We start from the raw sequence: 21254 nt of genomic DNA on the forward strand, positions 1-21254 counted from the left end.
CTTAACACGGTACTGAGGTTTTGCCACCTAAATAGAGCGTCATGTCTTGTCTCATATCGACAACCGCAGGTGACACAAACATATAATCCGTTCTAAGGATGTTACTAATAGTAGTTTGGAATGCTCATATAAAAAGCACGGGTTATTGACTGTAGCAAACATATTAATGCGATTAAATATTCAGACGACATGGCCACTATCTACTATCACCACTATCAGGTACCGCGCTGCTACCGGAAAAGGTTTCTTGCTCGTGACTGAACCCTGCTGGCTGTTTGGTGACAGCGCAATTATGCCTGCTGTTACGATGGAAAAAATACGTATATTTTTCGAGAATATTGAACCTTCCACGATTAGGGTACACTACAAAGTATGACTCGGAGGTGCTTAATTTTAAGAAAATTATGTTCTCATTTGAGCGTTTTTTTAAACATCAACTTGTCAAATGTATGAATAGTCTTTTAGATTTGATTTGTGTTCAGTTTTACAACAGATAAAATAACGACAATATTTATACATTTGAAAAATTCCAACGTTATAATAAGCAATTTTGTTGGTAATTTTATGTTAGGTAACAGTTTATCAAGCATATTTGGGGGCTCACAAAAACATGTCGTTAGTGCTTAAAAAAATACATAAATAAAAGTGGCAAAATTACATTTGTGTAATTTGCCTTGAGCACATTATATACAAAGAAATGTATCAAAACAAATGTCATAGTAAAATATTTTATTATACATAAAAATTCACAAATAACATTAACAACAAAATGTGCTTTTTCATCCATCTTACCCCACATTATATCAGCTCTCAATCTGAGAGAGAAATAGGCAATGTAGAGCTCTTAGTGTCAAACTCATATAAACATTCATCAAAAACGCACAAACATAAAGAACACAATACTGCAGCAGGGCAAAGACACATTCACAGTATGATAAGAGAAAGACCACAATAGTAATTAACTCATAAGACACACATGCAAAATTCACTGCCTCCCCAATCCAATTATCCAGTAGCAACTGATCAACCAGCCCAAATAAGCCAAAAATATTTTAAAGAAAAGAGAAAATGAAACTAAATTGCTCTTGAGTCTTTGTGCTTTTAAAGTGTGTTTGTGTGCAATTTGTGTGTTAACACACATCCCTTGTTTTAATGCTCTTGTGTGCATATTAGGTCATGTAGCGTGTAATTGCTCTGAGAGCATAAAGTAAAGCTGCCTGCAGTCGAGCTTCCATCAGTAAAAGGTTCACATGGACCTGGATAAAAGAACAAAACATCTTAAAAAAGACTTAACAGGCATTTTTACTACCCCTAAGTGATAGATCCACTTGTAAAGTTATGTTCACTATAACGTTATCAAAACTTGGTCATATGTTACAACATTTAAAAGTAGTTTGTAGTCTGCCAAAAAAAAATTAATTCTAAAGAGAACCACTAGAGGCCACTAAAACATTACTCCATAATGCAAATGAATTCAACAATTCAGAAAACAGAGCTCAATCATAATTCAATACCACTGCTGAAACAAATGCAAGTTATTAAAATATGAACACACTTGAATCATGAACAAGAAATCTCACACATCTTGTACCTTTTCTGAGTGGCGAAACTGTCTCCAAAAAGAGAAGTACATTCTTGGTGTGGTTTTCTCTGGGTGACAAGCCACTGTCTTAACGTACACTTTTAAACTGCGTTCCAACAGCTGGTTGACTTCCCCATAATTGTAATCATCATACCTGTGTTGGCCAACAATGAAATGCAAGTGCACATTAGATTCACATTAGAGCAATTTTAGAATTTTAACCAGCAAAAATTAATGCATTTTATGTCTACCTTTTTCCTCATAATGTGCAGTCTTTAAATATGATTACAATGAGGACTGCTTTTCTTTCTTATATAAACATAACCCTAACCCACTCTTTGTCCCATATACGGCCGAACGTTCTAAGGTCGTTTCATGGCTATTATGCATGCATGACTGACCTGATGCCATAGATGCAGTGAATGTAGTTCCAGATGGCTTTGCGGAGTGTGGAGGTGTCCACGTGCGAGTGCATGGCCATGGTGTGATACGTGAGCGCACACACCACCTGAAACTTCTCATCCAGAAGCTGTGCCATCTCTCCATACAGCCTGTTCATAAGAGAGAAACCGTGATCTTCCCACGAATAGTCCTGAAAGCCCAAAATCATATGTAGAGATCATGATGTTAACCAGTGAAATTAAATATAAATATTACATGAAAAACCTAAACAAAAATTAGAAATGTTGCCTTGGTGGCTAATTTAAATAAACATGTTTAAGTTGAAACATTAAAAGATGTAAGACTACAACAAAAAAATAGCAATATTTAGCTTTACAGAAATATAAAAATACAAAATAAACAAATAAAAAATGACTAAAAGCTAAACCAAAATTAAAGTGAATATATAAAAATAGAAGATAATTCAGAATCTTAATATGAAAACAGTGTATGTATAATAGTAAAATCACACCGGATAAAAAAAAACATATAATATATATTATAAACTTTAACAAAAATAATGCCTTCTATATATAATTGTTATGTTGTTTAGAATATCCAAGAGTATTCAACCTGAGCTCTCATGGTTGGGGGGGCCTGCACTCCTCTAGGACTAAAATCCTGGTAAGTAAAATCTGCATCCACAACGAACCTCGAGAAACAATCAGGAAGGACAGAATGCTGTACTGTAAGAGATACAAACATATGACACAGGACAGGCAGTTAAAAAAAGATGCCCATCAATTAAAAGTTATTAAATTTTTTTTAACTTGGGGCAAAAAATGCATTCAATGTGATAACATTTGTTCAGAAAAGGCCAAAATTTTACTTGGTGGCAGCCAACACAAATGTAATAATATTTAATGTGATTTATGAGATGTACTGTGATGTACAGAGCCAGAAACTACAACAGAAGACTATTTTGATCCAGGAGAAACCCTGCCACTGGGTGCATTGAATAATGTATTTGTGTGTTCATACCATCAGCAGGTTCCAGCAAACTCTCAGTCCTTTCCCTTTCAAAGCGAGTAACCATCTCTTCTTGTGTAAATTCTTCACCTTGCTGCTGAACTATCATCATCTTCTCCATCAAGAGCTTAACCTCGTTCACAGCCTCAGACCACTGTGCACAGACACATCAAAGAGATTGACCTGAGCAAAACAAACTAAATATTCTCTTTTACTTATGATCAATACATCAGTCACTGATCAATACCTCTTGCTGATTTCTGGCCTTGTCTCGGGCACAACAGGACTCTGTGGGTGAACACATTTGGAGAGACTCATCTCCAGACTGCTCGGGCTCTGGGAGAACACCACAACCCCAAACAAATGAGGCCAGAGAGTGGGCATGGCTCATCAATACAATAGCCTGAATCAGTTCTGCCAGGGACCACTGAGCCTCTGCACCAGGACAAACTAACTCCTGTGAATACAGAAGATTTTTTTCTAAGAACAAGTTTGTTTATAAATAAGTAGCATTACGAAATAAGTGGCGACTGCACAATACAATACATATCATTATTTTTAATAACGAGTTGTATTTATCTTTCTGTTATAAACGTAAATTAATCTTTAGACATTAAGTTATATCTTTGTGTTTTGTCATAAAATTCAGAGCTTTAGAAAAATTTGTTTAAGTTAAGTATAAGTTGGGTATAAATGCATCAATAAGAGCATCAATTTATAAAGCATAAAACTGTGATGACCTCACAACAAGAAAGACAGCACAAGCAAACAACAAAGGACAACACACACACACACACAAAAAATAAAATATCAGCAATAACAGTAGACATTAACACATGACTTCTACAAAGCAGTGAACTCTGTTTTTAGGCACAAACAGAATGCCATATTTCTTGGAAACAGCCTTTCAAAATTAACCAACAGGACAAGATGACAGAATACATATCAAAATATAATAATAATAGTAGCAATTCTACTAGCTATTATAACTAAATATTGAGTAGCATAGCTCTAGTTCAAAATACTGTGGCCTTTCCAGTAACAAAATAATTTATTTTTATTTATTTATTTTATAAAATCACTGAACTATTTTTTTGTACATGCAGCTTTACTTAATTCACAAAACCGTTAAAAAAAATGATAAATGTTAAAAAGTTAAAAAAGATTATATATATTAATTCACTTTAAGGCTGTCACCCTAATACAGATGTTTATGTTCTAAATAAATGATGAGTTAATTTTCTGAAATTAAAACTATAAAGATATTGTTAGTCCAATGTAGATAACTTTTTGTTAGCAACTTGTAGTGGAGCTACAGCCACCTTATTTTTCAATGCGGAAGGAAGCCGTTCTCCGTGAATGTGTGAGAATTCACAGTTCATTAGCCGCTGTAGGGAAATAGCGAGAAGAATAAAAAGGTGCAGTAAATGGTAAAACTGGTTGCACTACAAACCACTGTGTTCATAATTAAGATAACACATTACAATAATGTGTTAAGACACACCAGTTTGCAATTTCAAGCAGCAAAACATGCTGTTTTAAACTTTACAAATGGCTGTGTCCACTCTTTTGGGAATACTAAGGTGGATACCTTTTAAAACGTGTTGCTTAACTGTCTACTTTAAATTTCCACTTATCACTTAGAAAGGATGGTTTCAGAGTAGCTTCCATAACACTGATGATCTGTGCTTGTCACCTGTATATGCTCCTGGGTGATGATCCAGGGTCTGTGTGCAAGCAGTTTGTTGAGTGTCTGCAGGCGCTGTATTTTGGGAGGTGCACAGTGAAGTCCTCTAAGCCAGGACTCATCTCCACCAGCAAGAAGAAAAGCAGAGCTGTGATGCTGCACCAGGTACGAGCACTGGTGACGTGCAGACGCCTGCACAGTCACGGAAAATTACTGTTGTGTGGATTATAAACATAGACTCATTTGTGTTTAAAACTTGCAATCTAAAGGTACCAAGTCTCTTTCCTTACCAATATGATTATAAAATGTCTCCATGACAGAGGCAGAGGGCCATCCAGCTGGAGCAAAGCATTGTGGGTGCGCTGAAAACAGGTCAGGTAGGTAGGATGTAGCCCCATCATGGTGTTGATATGGTCCACACGTCCCTCTGACAACAGAGCCTCTGACATCACTTCCTGTGCTGCCCCTTCCTCTAGAATCTGAAGCAAACAGATATGTAGAGAATACAGTTTTATTATGTATACACTAACAACAATATTTATAACAGATTATTAAGATTTAATTATTAGCTTTTCACCAAAACACAAAGCTACTGCATTCATTGGATGTAAAGACAAATTCCACAAACAGGCATGTTAAAAAAACAACATACACACCTCTTCAATTGGAATAAAGGCACTAGGCCCAGAGGGGGACGTCTGGGGTAGGTCAACTCCCGCTTCCTCCTGAGAAAAAGAAAGGGTGACAATAGAGACTAATAAAGACATTGAAAATATAAAGCCCTTTGTTGTCCAGTTGAATAGTTTTGGCAAAATATAAACCCTATCAGAGAGATATTAATGTGCAACGCATTATCATATAACTGTCACCAAACTATCATTCCAGTAAATGCTGCTAACGTGTTTAAAAAACATTCAGCAGTTCTTGACAACATCGCGCGGTTTATTAAAATCAGCAGTTTTTAATACGTTGATAAAGACGTCATACTATCGTGTCATATTCATATTTCATACATTTTATTAAACATTTCTGATTTTGAGTAATTTTTCGCCTCAAACTGTTCACCCCAAATTCTGTTAACTCATTTATCGGTTGTCCGAAGGAAATAGTTCTTGGTTCAGTGAATCAGTAAACGGTTCGTAAATTAAAAAAATCATCAAATTTGGCATAACAAATAGTTGTTCTAGTTGGCTCAAATGGACCTTTAATGACTTTAACGTACACAACAAATGATAGCTCAGGTAACGTTAACGTTAGAGCATCGACTGTAAACTTTGTCCGTGAACCGTATGATAAACGTATACAAATGGAGTCCGACACGAACATAAGGACTTGGTGACATAAATGAACTCACCTTCATCTGAAGAATGTAAGTTTTCAGAAGACAGGTTCAACCCAATAATTATGATAGAAAGTCTCGGAGGGTTTGTGCTCTATGACCTCATTGCGCCTGTAGAGACCGTCTTCTGGGAAGCAGGAAACGTCACAGGGAGAAGGCGTGGCGTACGTGAACACACAGCGCCGGACTCTTGCGTCAACTCTCCGGCGCAGCATGACGCAACCCGCCGGTAACGGAGATCAGAGCTCACGGTCCCAGCTGTCATACATGACCTGCCGGTCTGGTGCTGCTGTATGGACAAACTGTGAGCGAGTCATCTTGACATAGCTGAGGGCCTGATTAGGTGAATATATGACAATGTTAGAAGTCACTTTCATAGTTGAAAATGAAAGTGAATGTTAAATAATTTCGGAAATAACTTTTTTCCTAAATTAATTTGAGACAGAGCAATGTTTTTTCCCCGATCAACAGCTTAGCTCTGCTCTACAGAAGCATTTATCTGACAGCCTGTCATGTCAGTGACAGGAAGCTTTAAAATAATAAGCTGGTCCAAACTGGTCATTAGCTGGCCTGGTAGACCATCATGGACAAGCAACAATCCGTGTATTATCAAGTCATATACAGTAATCTTAAATTCAGCAAGAAATTAAAATTCAATTATATATTTTCTAAATGCATAATAATAATCTTATTGTGAACAATTCATCAATGCATGTAACATTTCTTATTTTATAGATTTTTTTTTTTTTATTATCATTTAGTTTGCCTAAACCCTGCCATTTTACAGTCAAATGCAAGCTAGCATTCAGTTCTTACTTCAACAGAACCAAGTCCTCCTACTTCATTTTTCTTTTTTTATAATACAATCCATTTACATGTAATGTTTAAAAAACAACCTCAACTATAAACAAGGATTATGGGTTTACTATCCAACATAAAAATTACAAGTGTGCTGTATGCAACATAAAAATTGGGTCCTAAAGAAAAAAGGATCATGAAGTGTAATAGAAAAGGCTCTATAGCTGATGAGAGAAAGCCTCATTCACTTCATCTACAACCTTTCATTACTGCTGATGTTATATAACTACAGCTGCTTTACGTGTACACAGACTCTTACACTTACACTATACATCCTTCTGTACCTGGGGCTCCTAATAATTACGCTTAACATTTTCTCTTATGTAACCTTGCATTAAAGAGAAATTAAGCATAATGAACATCTGTTCAAAACACAAAAACAAGGACACAGCAAGTAAAGACACAGACACCCAAATAGGATTTTATTGAATCATCACAAGCGATGTGTTTAGCGTTTGCCGAGTCTGTGAATGTTTGCCTGTGAGTTACGTGTGTGTGCTGTGTCTGCTTTTGTGTGTGAGTGTTTTATCTGAGAAAATTATCAAGCATTCACACATTTATTTCAAGTCCAATCTTACATTAAATTACCATTAAATATATATATATATTTAAATATATATATATATATATATATATATATATATATATATATATATATATATATGTATGTATTCCATATAAAATAATATTTTCAGGGCAAAATCTGGGAGAATGGGTTTAAGAAAGGTAGAATGAAAAATAGCAAAGACAGAATGAAACCTTCTCTGTATTTAATTTACACACCACCTCCCCACAGGGAAGACTTTATTGTCCAGGTTATATGTGAAGACCTTCGCAGGAATATTTTTACTCAACGCACACAGGGTTTTGTTAGAGGGGATGGCTGTTTGAAAATCGACACCTTGAATTGTATTGATTAGTGACCATAATTCAGAGCAAGCTTGGTCAGGTAAACCATGGTCATCATCACAATCAGTGCTCCATCCCCATGGACAATAGTGATGAATGCAGAGTAGCAGAAAAGAATTGAAGTGGAGGAGAGGAGAGGAACATAAGCATTAGGGTCAAAGGTCACAGGAGGTGTTTTTTACAAGAAAAGAAAAGAATGGCAGTGTGAGCATTAGATGTTGGTGCTTTCTCAAACAATCTTGTTCTCCAGGGCAGCGATCCTTTTCGTCACAGCTTCCAGTGATGCTGCTGTCAAGGAAATAATGCAATAGTAGCATCCTAACCACTTATGATTACTTATATATATCTATTAAACTCACTAAAAATCAGCTGTTAACCAGTATGGTACCATTATATTGTATACACCCTAATTTCTTTACATTTGATTTTAATTTTAATCCTGAGTCCAAAGGTGTTTCATCTCAAAACCTTCTTAAAAAGACTCTCAGCATTATTGTCAAAATTGAATATAGAGCACAATAGGAATTTGTGTAGTAGAATGTTAACTTGAACCACTATGTTCTGGTTAGGAAAGGATATATTTCTTTGTTAATGCCTGTAATGCCTCCTCCACCTTTTTCTGGAACTTGACAATGGACTTACATTCACAGGGATCTTCCACTGCAGGTAACAAGAGAGAAAAAGATTAGTTCATAAAATGCTAGTTTAAAGGTATATAGTTTAAAGGAGCATATTCATCTTGATTTTATTTACCTTGACAAACATTGATTTGCAGCTTCTTGACAATTTGGTTAATGGATTTGAAGTCTGCCGTGTAGAAGTAATGGTCAGCGACGGGTTCAGAGGCGATTATTTTCAGCTCGTCTTCAATAGCATTGCCAACACCCACAGCATACATCTTAAAGCCTACAGCACAGACACAGCGCACTGTAAAACACTCAGAACTCATACACATTGCTTTTTGTATTGCATTTCTGTGTTTTTTTCCTAACCATTCTCCTTGGCCTTCTTGGCAGCTTCTGCAATGTAGTCTTGTGACCTGCCATCAGTGAAGACAATACCGACCTTTGCCACTCCGGGTCTGGCGCCCTGGTTAGGAGTAAAGCTGGTATCAACCAGGAAACTGATGGCCAGGCCAGTCATGGTTCCCCTCTCCATATAGTCCATCTTTTTCACTGCTTCTTTCAGGGCCTTTTTGTTGTTGTAGCGTCCCAGAGGGAACTCCTGCTTCACAGTGCTGGAATACTGCACCAGTCCCACATGGGTGTTTGTCTCTGACACGTCCAGTTTGTCGATGATCAGGTTGATCCATTTCTTGACCAGCTCGAAGTTCTCTGGTCTCACACTCTTGGAGCCGTCGATCAAGAAGACCACATCTGTGGCCGCGTTACTGCAAGCTGGGATAAGAGAGACAGAGGATGTTTGTGGTAACTCAAGAGTTTACAAACAAGGGTCCAGGAACCCCCAGGAGGATTCTGGGGGTCAACCAAAAATTTGAGAGAGAAATGCAAAATAATTATTAGGGCTGTCAAAGTTAACATGTAAGCTTAAGGTATTAATTATATATATATATATATATATATATATATATATATATATATATATATATATATTAAGCACACTCACCAAACTTCATTATTTCTAAATATAAAATGCCTAAAATCCAGTAGACTATTCTATTAATGGCCCTAGGTTTCAACAGTAAGAAATAATTTTGTGTAAGAATATAAACAAAAAAAAAAATAATAAACATAGGTTTATATATCTAACATTACTCTAATAGTGCGTGGGAAAAAATATTTCACTTTATATCAAAGTAAATGTTTTCCAGATAATATTTCCAAAAATGTGATATTTGCTACAGTATAACGGAATATGAAAGCCAATTATTTAATTTAGATTTTTTTTTTAAGTAACATTACATTATTCTTTGCTTACAATCCATAAACGGGTCTGTATGTAAATATAAAGCAGTCTTGAATTTCTCTTGGCCATTAAGAATCTGATTCATCCTTAAAGCAGGGGTTTTAAATACAGTTCATCAAAAACTGCAAATGCCTGTGAAGTCATTTGCTCACGTCTTTGACACTTACCCAACATTCGTACATACTCACCGCTGCATGATCGGCCGTCGCCCTGGAGTGTAAATCCGTCTCTGCAGGCACACTTGAAAGATCCGGTTGTGCTGATGCAAATGTGCTCACAGTCATGATCGCCTGTTGCGCATAGGTCCGACACAACCTCTACCATGAATGTAACACACACACACACCGGGTAGGGGAAGGAAGGGTTAGCAAGGAGAGAATTACTCTATGTGAAGTGGGAACTCAAGAAAATCTATGCGTTTTAACAATCCACTGCACTGCAAATGAACAGCAAATCTTTAAAACACACAGAAATATGTCAGAGACCCAGACACCTGAGACCTGCAGAAAAATAAAAGTTTAGGTATTAATCTCAGTGTTGTTTGTCTCAGGCGGCTGTTGCTCTGATCCAGACTTTCTACTGCATTGGTTCTCAACCTTTTAAGTTTTGAAATGTCCTTAATATCAGCAAGCTGAGAACCACTGCACTGCAGTGACTACAATCACATCAGTGGCTACACATGCTTTATCTTCCTCCCCCGGTGGAGCTTCAAGCACAAGTTGGAGATCTACCTCTGGAGGTGAGATTAATCATAACATGCCCTATGGATACTCATGCCCTCTGTTGTTTATACACCTTTAATATCAGCAGCCATGGTGAGGACAGTCTCCAGACCTCTTTTCCCTCCCCTTTCTTCCTCTCACCCTCCTCCTTCCTCTTACCACAGAAGGCCTCCTGGAACTTCTTGGTGAGCTTCTCAATCATGCTGTAGCTCTCCACGTAGTCCACGTGATCCTCGAGAGTCTCGCTGGCCATCTGTCTGAGCGTGGTCATGTCCACGCGACCCACTCCAATGGCGAATATCTCAATGCCGGCCTCTCGCGCCCTTGCTGCAGTGTTTTGGATGTTGTCCTGAGGTCTGCCGTCGGTCACAATAATGGCCACCTGTGAATGTTTATTAATGACATATTTTACTGAAATGGTCTAAAACTGCTGATTTGCTCACATAATTGTAAATTCATATGTTCGCCTGGGCCTAATGTAGCCATTGTGGATTACACTAGCGCAAGATACATGTTGCCAAAGAAGAGGCTTAACATTGTTATTGATGCCAGTATGGTGGTTTGATGGGATTGTTTGGATTCTAACCTTGCTGATGTCAGGAGATTTGCGTGCTCCCTCGGCTTCACTGAAGGCCACGTTCATGGCAAACTGGATGGCGAGGCCGGTCATGGTACCGGTGGACAGTGGCTCGATCTTAGACACGGCTTTGACGAGCGCTGCTTTGGTTTTGTGGGACTTCAGAGACACCTCGTTCTTCACTTGACTTGCGTAGTTTACAACGCCCACGCGAGTAGCATCAGGCCCGACATTCAAACCGTCAATCACTTTGGTCATGAAGACCTTGACCTGTTCGAACTCTGAGGGGCGGACACTTCGAGAGCTGTCGATGATGAACACCACGTCAGTGGGCTTGGTGTTACACAAGCCTGCAGCTGGGAAGAGTGAATGAATGAAGAGAAGATGTTATTATGTGTGAATATAAGGAGGAGAGAAGTCTCTTTGCTCACCAGTGCTCAAAAAACTGTAATATTGTGAAATGATTTTTTAAATGTATTTTATTCCTGTAATGACAAAGCTGTTTTTATACAAGCTATTAATCCAGATTTAGTGTCACATGATCCTTCAGAAATCATACTAATATGCCAATTTGTTGCTAAAAAAAAACAGAATTGTTTTTTCAGAATGAAATGTAATGTTTAAAAGAACAGCATTTATTTGAAATGGGAATCTTTTTATAACATTATAAATGTCTTTACTATCACTTATGATGAAAGTATTAATTTCTTTCAAAAGAAAAAAAAATCTTCCTGACCCAAAACTTTTAAACAGTATTGTACATATTGGGGTGAAGGAAAAAACGTGAGAGTGAAAAGCAAGACTGCCGTCTGCAGGTAACTCAATAAATGTACAGTGTTGGTCCTTCTCATAATAACTTCCATTGATTATACATTCACCCTCAGGTATGCACACACACACACACACACATACTCTTGTGCAGTACAGGGCCTCTTTGTGTACAAATGCAATGAAATTTGAAACCTTAAAAAGTCATTTTTCTAAAGGACATAAAAGTTATGTACAACCATTGGAAACATAACTCTAATTACCCACTTTACTGTGGTTAAATCTGGTATTTTTAACACATATATCTATGCAAATCAAACTAACAATTTAATTAAAGATTCTCTAAGCTTGGCTTAAAAAAAAAATTGGCAAATATGATGATTCTAAATAAAATATTATATGTGATAATTGTCTGTTCTGTCATCATTTACTTACTTTCAAGTTGTTCCAAACCTGTATTAGTTAATGTCTTCTGCTGAACACAAAAGGAGATGTGGTCAAAGAATTCTGAAGAATTTTGGTAACTAAAAAGTTGCTGGTTGACATTGACTTCTCTAGCCACATCTTCTTTTGTGTTCAGCAGAAGAAACTAACTAATACAGGTTTGGAACAACTTGAAAGTAATTCATACTGTTTTGGAACAACATGAATGGAGTAAATGATAAAATTTGTATTTTTTTGGTGGACTAACCTTTTGAACCAGCTACAGAAAAAATACCCTGCTGGTTGACCTGCATTCTTTTGTAGTTATAGTTATTTAGCATGCAGGTCAACCAACACTAACCAGCATCCATTTCAGAGCCTTTTCTGCAAAGGACACAACTACACTGAAGCAGCCAGACTCATTTTTATTGGGATGACATTTGCCCTTCATTACATATTCAACAACATAAAATGATTACAGTTGTTACTGGGTTATTAGTACCCAGTGATAAATTCATGATATTGATGGATCTGTGTTAATGATGCAGTCTGTTTTCTTACCCATAGCAGCAGCATTTCTCAAATCCATGGTGGCTTGAGCTCCCAGGATGCATAGCAGCATCACAAACCCTGGCAATGTCATACTGTAATGCGACGTGATTCCTAATGACCTGCTCGACTACCAGAGACAGACTGATTCACAGACAGAGAAATGTGCAGGTTATCAACACACACATATTCACAGATACACACTTAAGTTTCTAGACGCCGCCTTCAAATTCTTTTCCCTGAGGTGTACGGACTGTTTTGGGGGGAGGGGGATACCTGCCCCGAAAAACCTAGAGTTTGGGTAGGAAAGACAAACACACCTTGATCTGTGTATATGTTTGTGTAAGGGAAACCGAGTTCATTTGGAGCCCTAGGAGGGGTCTCTAGCTTGGGGTTGAACTCAAATAAACATTAAGATGAATCTGTCTTTTCTGGGCACTTTTCCTCTAAAAATTAATCTCACACACGCAGGAATTTATGCACAGGAATTATGTGGGAAGCCTCCATGCCTGATCCAACACAGACGGCTCTGTTCTGACTATGTGTACGTGTACGTCTGTGTTTTTCTTCTATATGCACCATGCAGTGTCTAGTATGTCTGTCGGGAAATGCGAGTATCCATGTGAGCACATTTAGGCCTGTGTCTGAGTCTGTGCTTGAGACAAAAGTTGATCACACTGAGCGTGATACAGCATTTCTATTAGAGGTGTAGGCCACACTTTCACATGTCAGTACAAAATAGTTAAAGAATTCATATATTATTTTCTGTCACTGTCAAGTCACTGACAGACCCCTTTTTAAACCTGCATGAATTACTTCTATGCAGCATGAAAGGAGATATTTTAAAGAGTGTCCAAAATGAAAATAAATGGTGACCACAGCTGTTAAGCAAGATTATCAGTGACTTAAATTTCAGCCAGTTCCTTACAAAAAGTTATTGTATGCCTTCAAAAGACATGAAACGCACTGCACAAATTGTATAAAAAACTTTTATACTTTTTGTAATTTTGGGCTCGACAGCCCTGGTTACTATCCAGTGTCAATGTATAGCTCAAAGATTTTGGGTAACAACCCTTTTTTTTCTCAGATGAGTTTGGAACGACATAGGGGTGAGTAACCCTTTAAAGCTTCTTGTGAGGTATCCCGAAACACTCCGAAAATAATTCCCCGGTAGTCTGCTGTTTGTCTATGTAAATGAGGTGCGTGTGTTTGTTTTATATAATGCATAACACAGCAATTAAGGTATCTGAACACATACGGTTTCTCCTGCTTCCATCCATCCACAGCCTGCCTGAAAAAGCCATGTGAAGTATGCCAGTGACATTACAACATTAACATGCTCAAGTCTCCTGGAAAATAAAAAACTAAAAACTTGAGCTCTTTATAATTAATTTTGAAAAATGTGTAGCTATTGACCAAATTAAGTGGAAACTAAAGTATATGAAACAGTTTATATATATATTAACAAATATTTTAAAAACTTTACATATATTTTGTCATGTATCACTGAAGATTTATGTGTTTGAATTTTATGCAATTATATCAAGCAATTCAACTGGTTATTACAGGGATTAAATTTCCTGTCTTTGCCTACACAAACAGCTTCAAATTTACCTCAAGTTATCTCATAATCGTATAACCAGAGCTAGCTTCTGGCTTATGATTAAATGATAAGCATGACAGTGATGCATGAGAGAACGTTACTGTTTAAACCAAATGCCTGCCAGTAAGGACACAATAATCAGAAACACATAAATTAAAAATTACCTTTATTTTGTAAAAGCATAGATGTAAGCATAGCCATGTCTGTTTATGTTGCATGTGGATGTTAATATGCGTGCTGGTTTAAATCCAACGTTTTTTTTTTTTTTTTGCATTTTGCATCATAAATTCATGCCTGAAGCATGCATTCAATTTAAGCCTCCTGATAGGAAGGGGGGGGTGTCTTCTGTTCTCATCTTGAGAGCCTCATCATAAGAAGGCAGCTTCACCTGTTAGTCAAAATCACAACAAATATCCAAATGTTTTATAAACAGTAGACAAATTATTATTATTAAATAACTACATATAGTTGATCTATTTGTCTTAATCACTCAAAAAACTGGGCAGTGACTTGGAATTGGAGGTTTATATGTAAAATACAACAACATTAAAACAAACTCCATTATAAATGCACTCACTGTCACAGTATTTCCAGTGTCAACACTGACGGCAGCCATACTTTCTGCTTTCAGGGCATAGAAACACCTCGTTGACATATGAAGGACATACACCTACACAGAAAACACAGGGATACTAATAAAGCCCAAATGCACCAAATTATTCGAAACATATAAATGAACACACACTCATATGCAAAAACCCATTCAGAGGGGAGTTTAATTTCCCTCTACCTTTTCCCAAATCCTTCTCAAGGACAGAACACACTTTATGACTGGCTCCATACATCACATTCATTCCTAAAATCCCCCTTACATTCCCTCTTCTACAGCTTTAGACTGTACAAATCAAACCAGCGGACAAAACAACGCTGTGTGTGAATATAGGTGTATGCGTGTTTGAAGTAGTTAATCTCTATAGGACAATTACATGTACCATGTCATATATCTACTATCAAAAGTATTGGATCAGAAATATTTAAGAAGTGTATCCTTTTAATTAGCAAAGATTCATTACATTTATCAAAAAAAGTGACAATTTAAAGGTGCCCTAGAATTTGAAATTGAATTTATCTTGGCATAGTTAAATAACAAGAGTTCAATACATGGACATGACATGACATACACCATTGTTTTCTCCTTCTTATTTAAATCTCATTTTTGAAAAACACCCCTGAAAAATATATACCCATAAATATATACCCAATAACACCCACTGTGACGTAATGTTCTAAAAGAAAAATGTATCATGGTAGCCACAATCATTAAATTAAATTAATGCATTTAGCAGACGCTTTTATCCAAAGTAACTTACAGTGCATTCAGGGTAATATATTTTACCTAACATGTGTTCCCTGGGAATCGAACCCACAACCTTGCGCTGCTAACGCAATGCTCTACCACTTGAGCTTGTGGCTCAATATTGGCAAATTACAAATAACAATAATAATATTGGATAATATTGAATATTAATACTTTAATTTAATTTAATTTAATTTAATTTAATTTAATTTAATTTAATTTAATTTAATTTAATTTAATTTAATTTAATTTAATTTTGGCAAATAACACAAATAATACAATAATACACAAATAGGGAACAAAACAATTTCATAATAATATATTTTTAACTGTATTTCTATCAAATAAATGCAGCCTTATTTGATTAAATGCATTTTTCTTTTTAAAAGATTAAAATTGGTTTATTGATAAAAGTAGTAAAATATTTTATAACCTATATTTCAATATATAAAAGTATTTAAATATTAAACAAATATATTTCATATATCTAAAACATATTTTCTGGTTTAAATATAATTTTGAATCCCAGTTTTTCAATGTAGTTTGAGACTTGAAGGCAATTATACAAAAATACACACGTATTTATACCTTCAGCAGAATGAACAGCATATAGAGAACTGAGTACGACATGGTGAAGTGGCCAAGTTCCTCTTCATTCAACCGATCGACTCTCTTCAGACTCTTCTGTTAGAGGCATACATGTACATATTAAGTAGAATTATGTTGAAATTTAAAGCTGAATATCCATGCGGTTGCATTGATGTCAACATTTCGTTTTGTGACAAAATGTATGTTATGTATCTTACTACAACATGCAGCATGTCTTTGTAGTTGGGGGTCCCTGGCAGACCCCAGGCTCCGTCAAACAGGTACAGAAAACTCAGACTCAGCTCCACAAACATCATCAGCACAAAAGGCAGCACAAACATCGGGCCCTTATACAGAGAGACACAAGTGTTGAATTATATTTCAATCATTCACACTCCATATGGAAAAAAGGAAGAAATTTGGAGAATTATTTTTTCCATGTTATAGACTGATCAGTTTTGAAATGTGTAGTTTGGAGAGAAGGCTAGGATTCCCTGTTTCACCACCTTCATAAATATTGAGACAAGCTCTCTTTCTGGAAGCTGGGTAAATATTGGTGTCGGCTGCAGAGTTGAAAATCTAAGGTGCACACTCGCACACTAAACCATTGCTAACATGTATAAACATCCAATAAACCAAATAACAGACCAGGCTTATTTAAAAGGTTTCACCACACAGATCGTTACATTACAAATTAGAAATTTAGTATGTATATTTGTCTTCAGTAGCACAGATTTATCATTGTTCTTGTAAACTCCCCAATGAGTATTTATTAGAGTAAGTTGTTTTCTGTGCTGAATATGGTGTGCATTCAAACAGCACAGGAGTCATAGTATAATAATGGCATAATTATTTCAGGTTAAATTAAATATTTTTGTAAGTAAATTCTATTAACTAATATTTAGTGTGATATAATAATCTTTAGTGTCATGCATGAAACAATCACCATAAAAACCTATAAAATAAATAAAACAAACAGATAAATGGTGAATATTAATTTGATTTCTGTCGAAATTTGGTTTAACATTGTATTTTACTAGTATGCTCGGGAAAATGAAACGAACACAGTATGTTCTTGTAATCTGCTGTTTTAAAAAAGCATTTGACAAAACAAACAATTAAAAAAAGATAAAAATTGTATAATTTACTATACCCTAAAATGGTATATAATCATTGCATCATGCTTAAGTATGTAACTATCAACAGTTAATAAGTTAATAAAAATAATTGAAACATAGATATTATAGAAATATATTATATATATTATAAATATATAAATATATTATAGAAACTTAGAAAATATAGATATTTTAATTCAATGCACAATGCAGTTATGGGGAAGTCATGGCTTAGTGGTTAGAGAGTTTAACTCTTAAACCTAGGGGGGTGGGGGTTCGAGTCTTGGGCCGGCAACACCATGACTGAGGTGCCCTTGAGCAAGGCATCGAACCCCCAACTGCTCCCCGGCACCGCAGCATAAATGGCTGCTCACTGCTCTGGATGTGTGTTCACTGCTGTGTGTCTGCACTTTGGATGGGTTAAATGCAGAGCACGAATTCTGAGTATGGGTCACCATACTTGGCTGTATGTCTCTTCACGTTATTCATGTATTCTTTAATGTATCACTGCTTTTTCTCATAAACCTAATTAATGTATTTCTATACTGATGTTTTCCGCCCACATGTCCATTTATTTATGTTTAGAGTATAGATATTTTTCTGTGAGTGGCAGTGTACACAGTACCTTGCGTTTAGAGAACAGGACCAGCACAGCAGAGACCGACATCAGAACCAGCGTCAGAATGTTAGTGCTGAAGTCAACTGGAAAGAAACAAAGAGAGAGAGAATTTAAATGGCTTTCAATTATTTCTTTATCAAATACTGTTATTTTGATGTTTTTTATCCTGTGCTAAATGACTTTTATATATATTTAAAGGGGTCCCATTATGCTCTCTGTTTTGGGGGTGTACTAGAACATGCTCTAATGCTTGGCGGTTCAAAAAATGCATTATTTTTCACATAATTTACATTATTAAAATACCTTTCTCCCCAGCCTGGCACAAACGGCTTGATTAGTTCCAGGTTTCATGAAGGCCCGCCTCCCGAAATACTAAATGTGTTGTGATTGGTTAGATGTGACTAGGCTGCAACTAGATATGAAATGAAGCTAAACATGACAGTCTGGCAAGCTATTGTAGTTTCCTTTGCTTTAAAGCTTTACTTGCATCAGCTGGTTTTTCAATTAAACAAAAATGCTCCCAAAACAGAGAATGGGTGACTGAAGGGAAATTCGTGTCTGAGGTTTTGACTGGGTTGTCAGCCATTCCTTAGCTGCTGACCATTAAAGCACAAAGCGGGATCTGTCTGTAGACTAAGAACTGGGGAAAAACCTCGGCTGGGCAGAACGGTTCACAACAAAGCTGTCATCATGATACAAGCTATCCATCACGTTTTTAAACAAACACACTACAGCCAATTATACATGTCAAAAGTGAACCGTCTAATTTGTGATGAGATAAGAAAAGTGTTTTGTTACTCTCCATTTTTAAAGATGCATCTATGCATTTAACACAGTATGTCGGTGACACCCATCGAAGTTCTGATAATCCCAGTCACTTATTTTGCAACCATGATCGGCAGTATTTTATCCCTACACAACTACATAATGTGTAAAATAAAATCATTTAAGATAGGTTAATTATACAGTTTTTCTGTCCTACAAAATTTATAATATCCAGTAGGGACCAAAAGTCTGAGGTCAATGACAATCTTCAATTCAAAATGTCATTTAAATCTTTAAATATATTAAACCATTTAGATTTCTTTGATACTGATCACGTGAACTCAACATGGGACAAAACCTACTATGAAATTCATAACAAAAATGTATCTTTTGAACTTCATTTAATATCTGAATGAAGTGAACTCACAGACACGCTGACCCCTGGTAATCTTTGAGTCATGATAGGGGACAGAAAATGCCTCTTTGTCCAATGAAACCATTAGGATGATGTTCACCAATTTCAGCACATTAGCAATCTAGAGAGGCGTGCACACACACACACACACACACACACACACACACACACACACACACACACACACACACACACAGAGGGTACAGATGAAATGAATGTGACAGAGTGAATTCTTAAAGGTAAATGTGTGTCTCAGTTTGTGTATATTCTGGCAGCCGGTGTGTTTGGTCTCTCTTCTCAGAGCCAACACCAACAGAACAAGTTACACAAGAACAGCAGTTTATTCAGAAAAACCTGTAAATGACATAACATAACCTCTGCTAAATATTCTATGGAAGCTTAAATACAGTCCGGTTGACAGAGTGTTTCCTGTAAACTTATTTATTCCTAAACTGATGATGCTCACAGTGGGGTTTAAGTGAGCTGTCTAACATTGTGTTAGAAAGAACAGTCAATACTGAATCTCAATCGGAGGCTCATTGACTGACTTCTAAATGGCACCAGCTTCCTGTAAATGCACAAACTTCTCCATTAGGTTTAAGCACAAGAAACAGTAACAAAATGGATGTGCTGTCTTGAGTACAAAACCTTAAAATATTTACTCTAGAAAGTATGAAAGTCTGATATGTTATGCTAACAAATGATTACAAAGAGTGGATTGGAACAGGAAGTCAGTAAAGACTCTAATTGTAACTATATAAACACATTGTATACAGTGCCGGTATGTGGTTTGTATGTGTTTGCATGAAGTTGTTACCAGATATAAGACAGCAAATGAGATGGTCGCAGTGGTGACATGGCAGCAGAGGATGCGTGTTCCAGACATCTTTCTCTTGGTCTCTTTCACACTGACACAATCGAGCTGAAACACTCAGAAACTGTCACATAAATCCACCCTGTTACTGATGAACACACATGCACACGTGAGTTCCTGTGTGGTGGTCTGGGCTTCCTGTATACACTCCGAGAACTTGATGATGTTTTTGTTATTATCTTAGGCTGATTTCAATGATTTCTCAAACTCAGAGGCTATTTCAGTCTTTATGTTAAATTATTTTCAAAATGATAGATCACATTCTGATGCATCATAAACACAAGCCTACAAATAGATGAAATACTGCTAAGAGGAAATTAACCAACATGCATGTTTATGGCCACACACACAACATCAGGCACTGAAACCAAAGTTTTCTTTGACACCAACTTTAAAAACTAAGTGATTGTTCAAAGAAACATAAATATTTAATATCATTTAATTTATTAACCATAGTATATAGTTGTACTTTTTGCACAAACAATCGTTTTAACTTCCTTTTTGGTGACCACTGAATAAATAGTTCCTCATGAATTCCTCACCTAACATGACCTAAGTTTGCATTTAGAGCATTAAGCATTAAGAGGTCAAACTAAAAAGCAAACATATCACGGACAATTACTTTTATCTCGCACCATTTCTGTAACCGAGCAAAGACAGGAAGTGGAAGAGAACTAGAGCATGCCTTGCATATATGTGAGTTTGTGGTGTGGCTAATGATCATGTTTCTGGCATCATTTCAAATTATCTTTGCGCAAATACATTTTGAAAAATAATTATAAAAATAATAAATAAAAAGTTCTGTCCTGCCCTTAATTGATTCTACTTGAGAGTAGCAGAGTAAGAGAAAGAGAATAAAAGTACATAGTGATGAAAGCAACGAGGAGGTGAGTTGTGACAGAGGAGGACTAAATGCTTCAAATAAACTTTCAAAAAGACCACAGAAGTGTGTTGTAGATGATTGTGCAATGTCAACTGAGATCAGTGCTCTTGTAAAACAGCGCCCCCTTGTGACAAATGCTAGTCTATTTTACAGGCGCTCTCATTTACTTTCTTAACATACTTTTCTTTGAAATGTGACTAATCCAAAAGAACATAAACATAACATAAACTAAAACTTTAAGGTTTGTCCTGGGCCCTCCGATTGCTGTTTGTGTCATTGACT

General features: G+C 36.3%; 3 protein-coding genes across 5 annotated transcripts; all 3 read right to left on the reverse strand.

Moving 5' to 3' along the window:
- Nucleotides 1–714: 714 nt before the first annotated feature.
- Nucleotides 715–6040, reverse strand: LOC132145351 (sestrin-2-like). Its single transcript, XM_059556279.1, has 10 exons — nucleotides 6034–6040; nucleotides 5336–5404; nucleotides 4970–5158; nucleotides 4689–4871; nucleotides 3240–3449; nucleotides 3005–3146; nucleotides 2597–2709; nucleotides 1984–2174; nucleotides 1592–1736; nucleotides 715–1256 (listed from the first exon to the last, which is right to left on the reverse strand). The coding sequence occupies exons 1-10, from the start codon at nucleotides 6037–6039 to the stop codon at nucleotides 1170–1172; spliced, it is 1335 nt and encodes a 444-aa protein (XP_059412262.1). The 5' UTR covers nucleotide 6040; the 3' UTR covers nucleotides 715–1169.
- A 1513-nt stretch (nucleotides 6041–7553) lies between these two features.
- On the reverse strand, nucleotides 7554–13471 carry LOC132145352 (cartilage matrix protein-like). 2 transcript variants are annotated; one of them, XM_059556280.1, is made up of 8 exons: nucleotides 12763–13467; nucleotides 11020–11366; nucleotides 10593–10815; nucleotides 9900–10028; nucleotides 8778–9182; nucleotides 8539–8691; nucleotides 8365–8445; nucleotides 7554–8064 (listed from the first exon to the last, which is right to left on the reverse strand). In XM_059556280.1, exons 1-8 carry the CDS (start codon nucleotides 12842–12844, stop codon nucleotides 8015–8017), a joined length of 1470 nt encoding a protein of 489 aa, XP_059412263.1. In that variant the 5' UTR covers nucleotides 12845–13467; the 3' UTR covers nucleotides 7554–8014. The 2 variants fall into 2 exon arrangements, with proteins under 2 accessions (XP_059412263.1, XP_059412265.1); XM_059556282.1 differs by lacking the exon at nucleotides 9900–10028 and having other exon boundaries at nucleotides 12763–13471.
- A 1031-nt stretch (nucleotides 13472–14502) lies between these two features.
- Nucleotides 14503–20196, reverse strand: LOC132144728 (lysosomal-associated transmembrane protein 5-like). 2 transcript variants are annotated; one of them, XM_059555293.1, is made up of 7 exons: nucleotides 20033–20196; nucleotides 19228–19336; nucleotides 18042–18118; nucleotides 16517–16645; nucleotides 16299–16394; nucleotides 14931–15023; nucleotides 14503–14741 (listed from the first exon to the last, which is right to left on the reverse strand). In XM_059555293.1, exons 1-7 carry the CDS (start codon nucleotides 20099–20101, stop codon nucleotides 14661–14663), a joined length of 654 nt encoding a protein of 217 aa, XP_059411276.1. In that variant the 5' UTR covers nucleotides 20102–20196; the 3' UTR covers nucleotides 14503–14660. The 2 variants fall into 2 exon arrangements, with proteins under 2 accessions (XP_059411276.1, XP_059411277.1); XM_059555294.1 differs by lacking the exon at nucleotides 19228–19336 and having other exon boundaries at nucleotides 20033–20159.
- Nucleotides 20197–21254: the final 1058 nt, after the last annotated feature.

The sequence above is a fragment of the Carassius carassius genome, chromosome 8 (genome assembly GCF_963082965.1).
Source record: "Carassius carassius chromosome 8, fCarCar2.1, whole genome shotgun sequence".
NCBI classification, from domain to species: domain Eukaryota; kingdom Metazoa; phylum Chordata; class Actinopteri; order Cypriniformes; family Cyprinidae; genus Carassius; species Carassius carassius.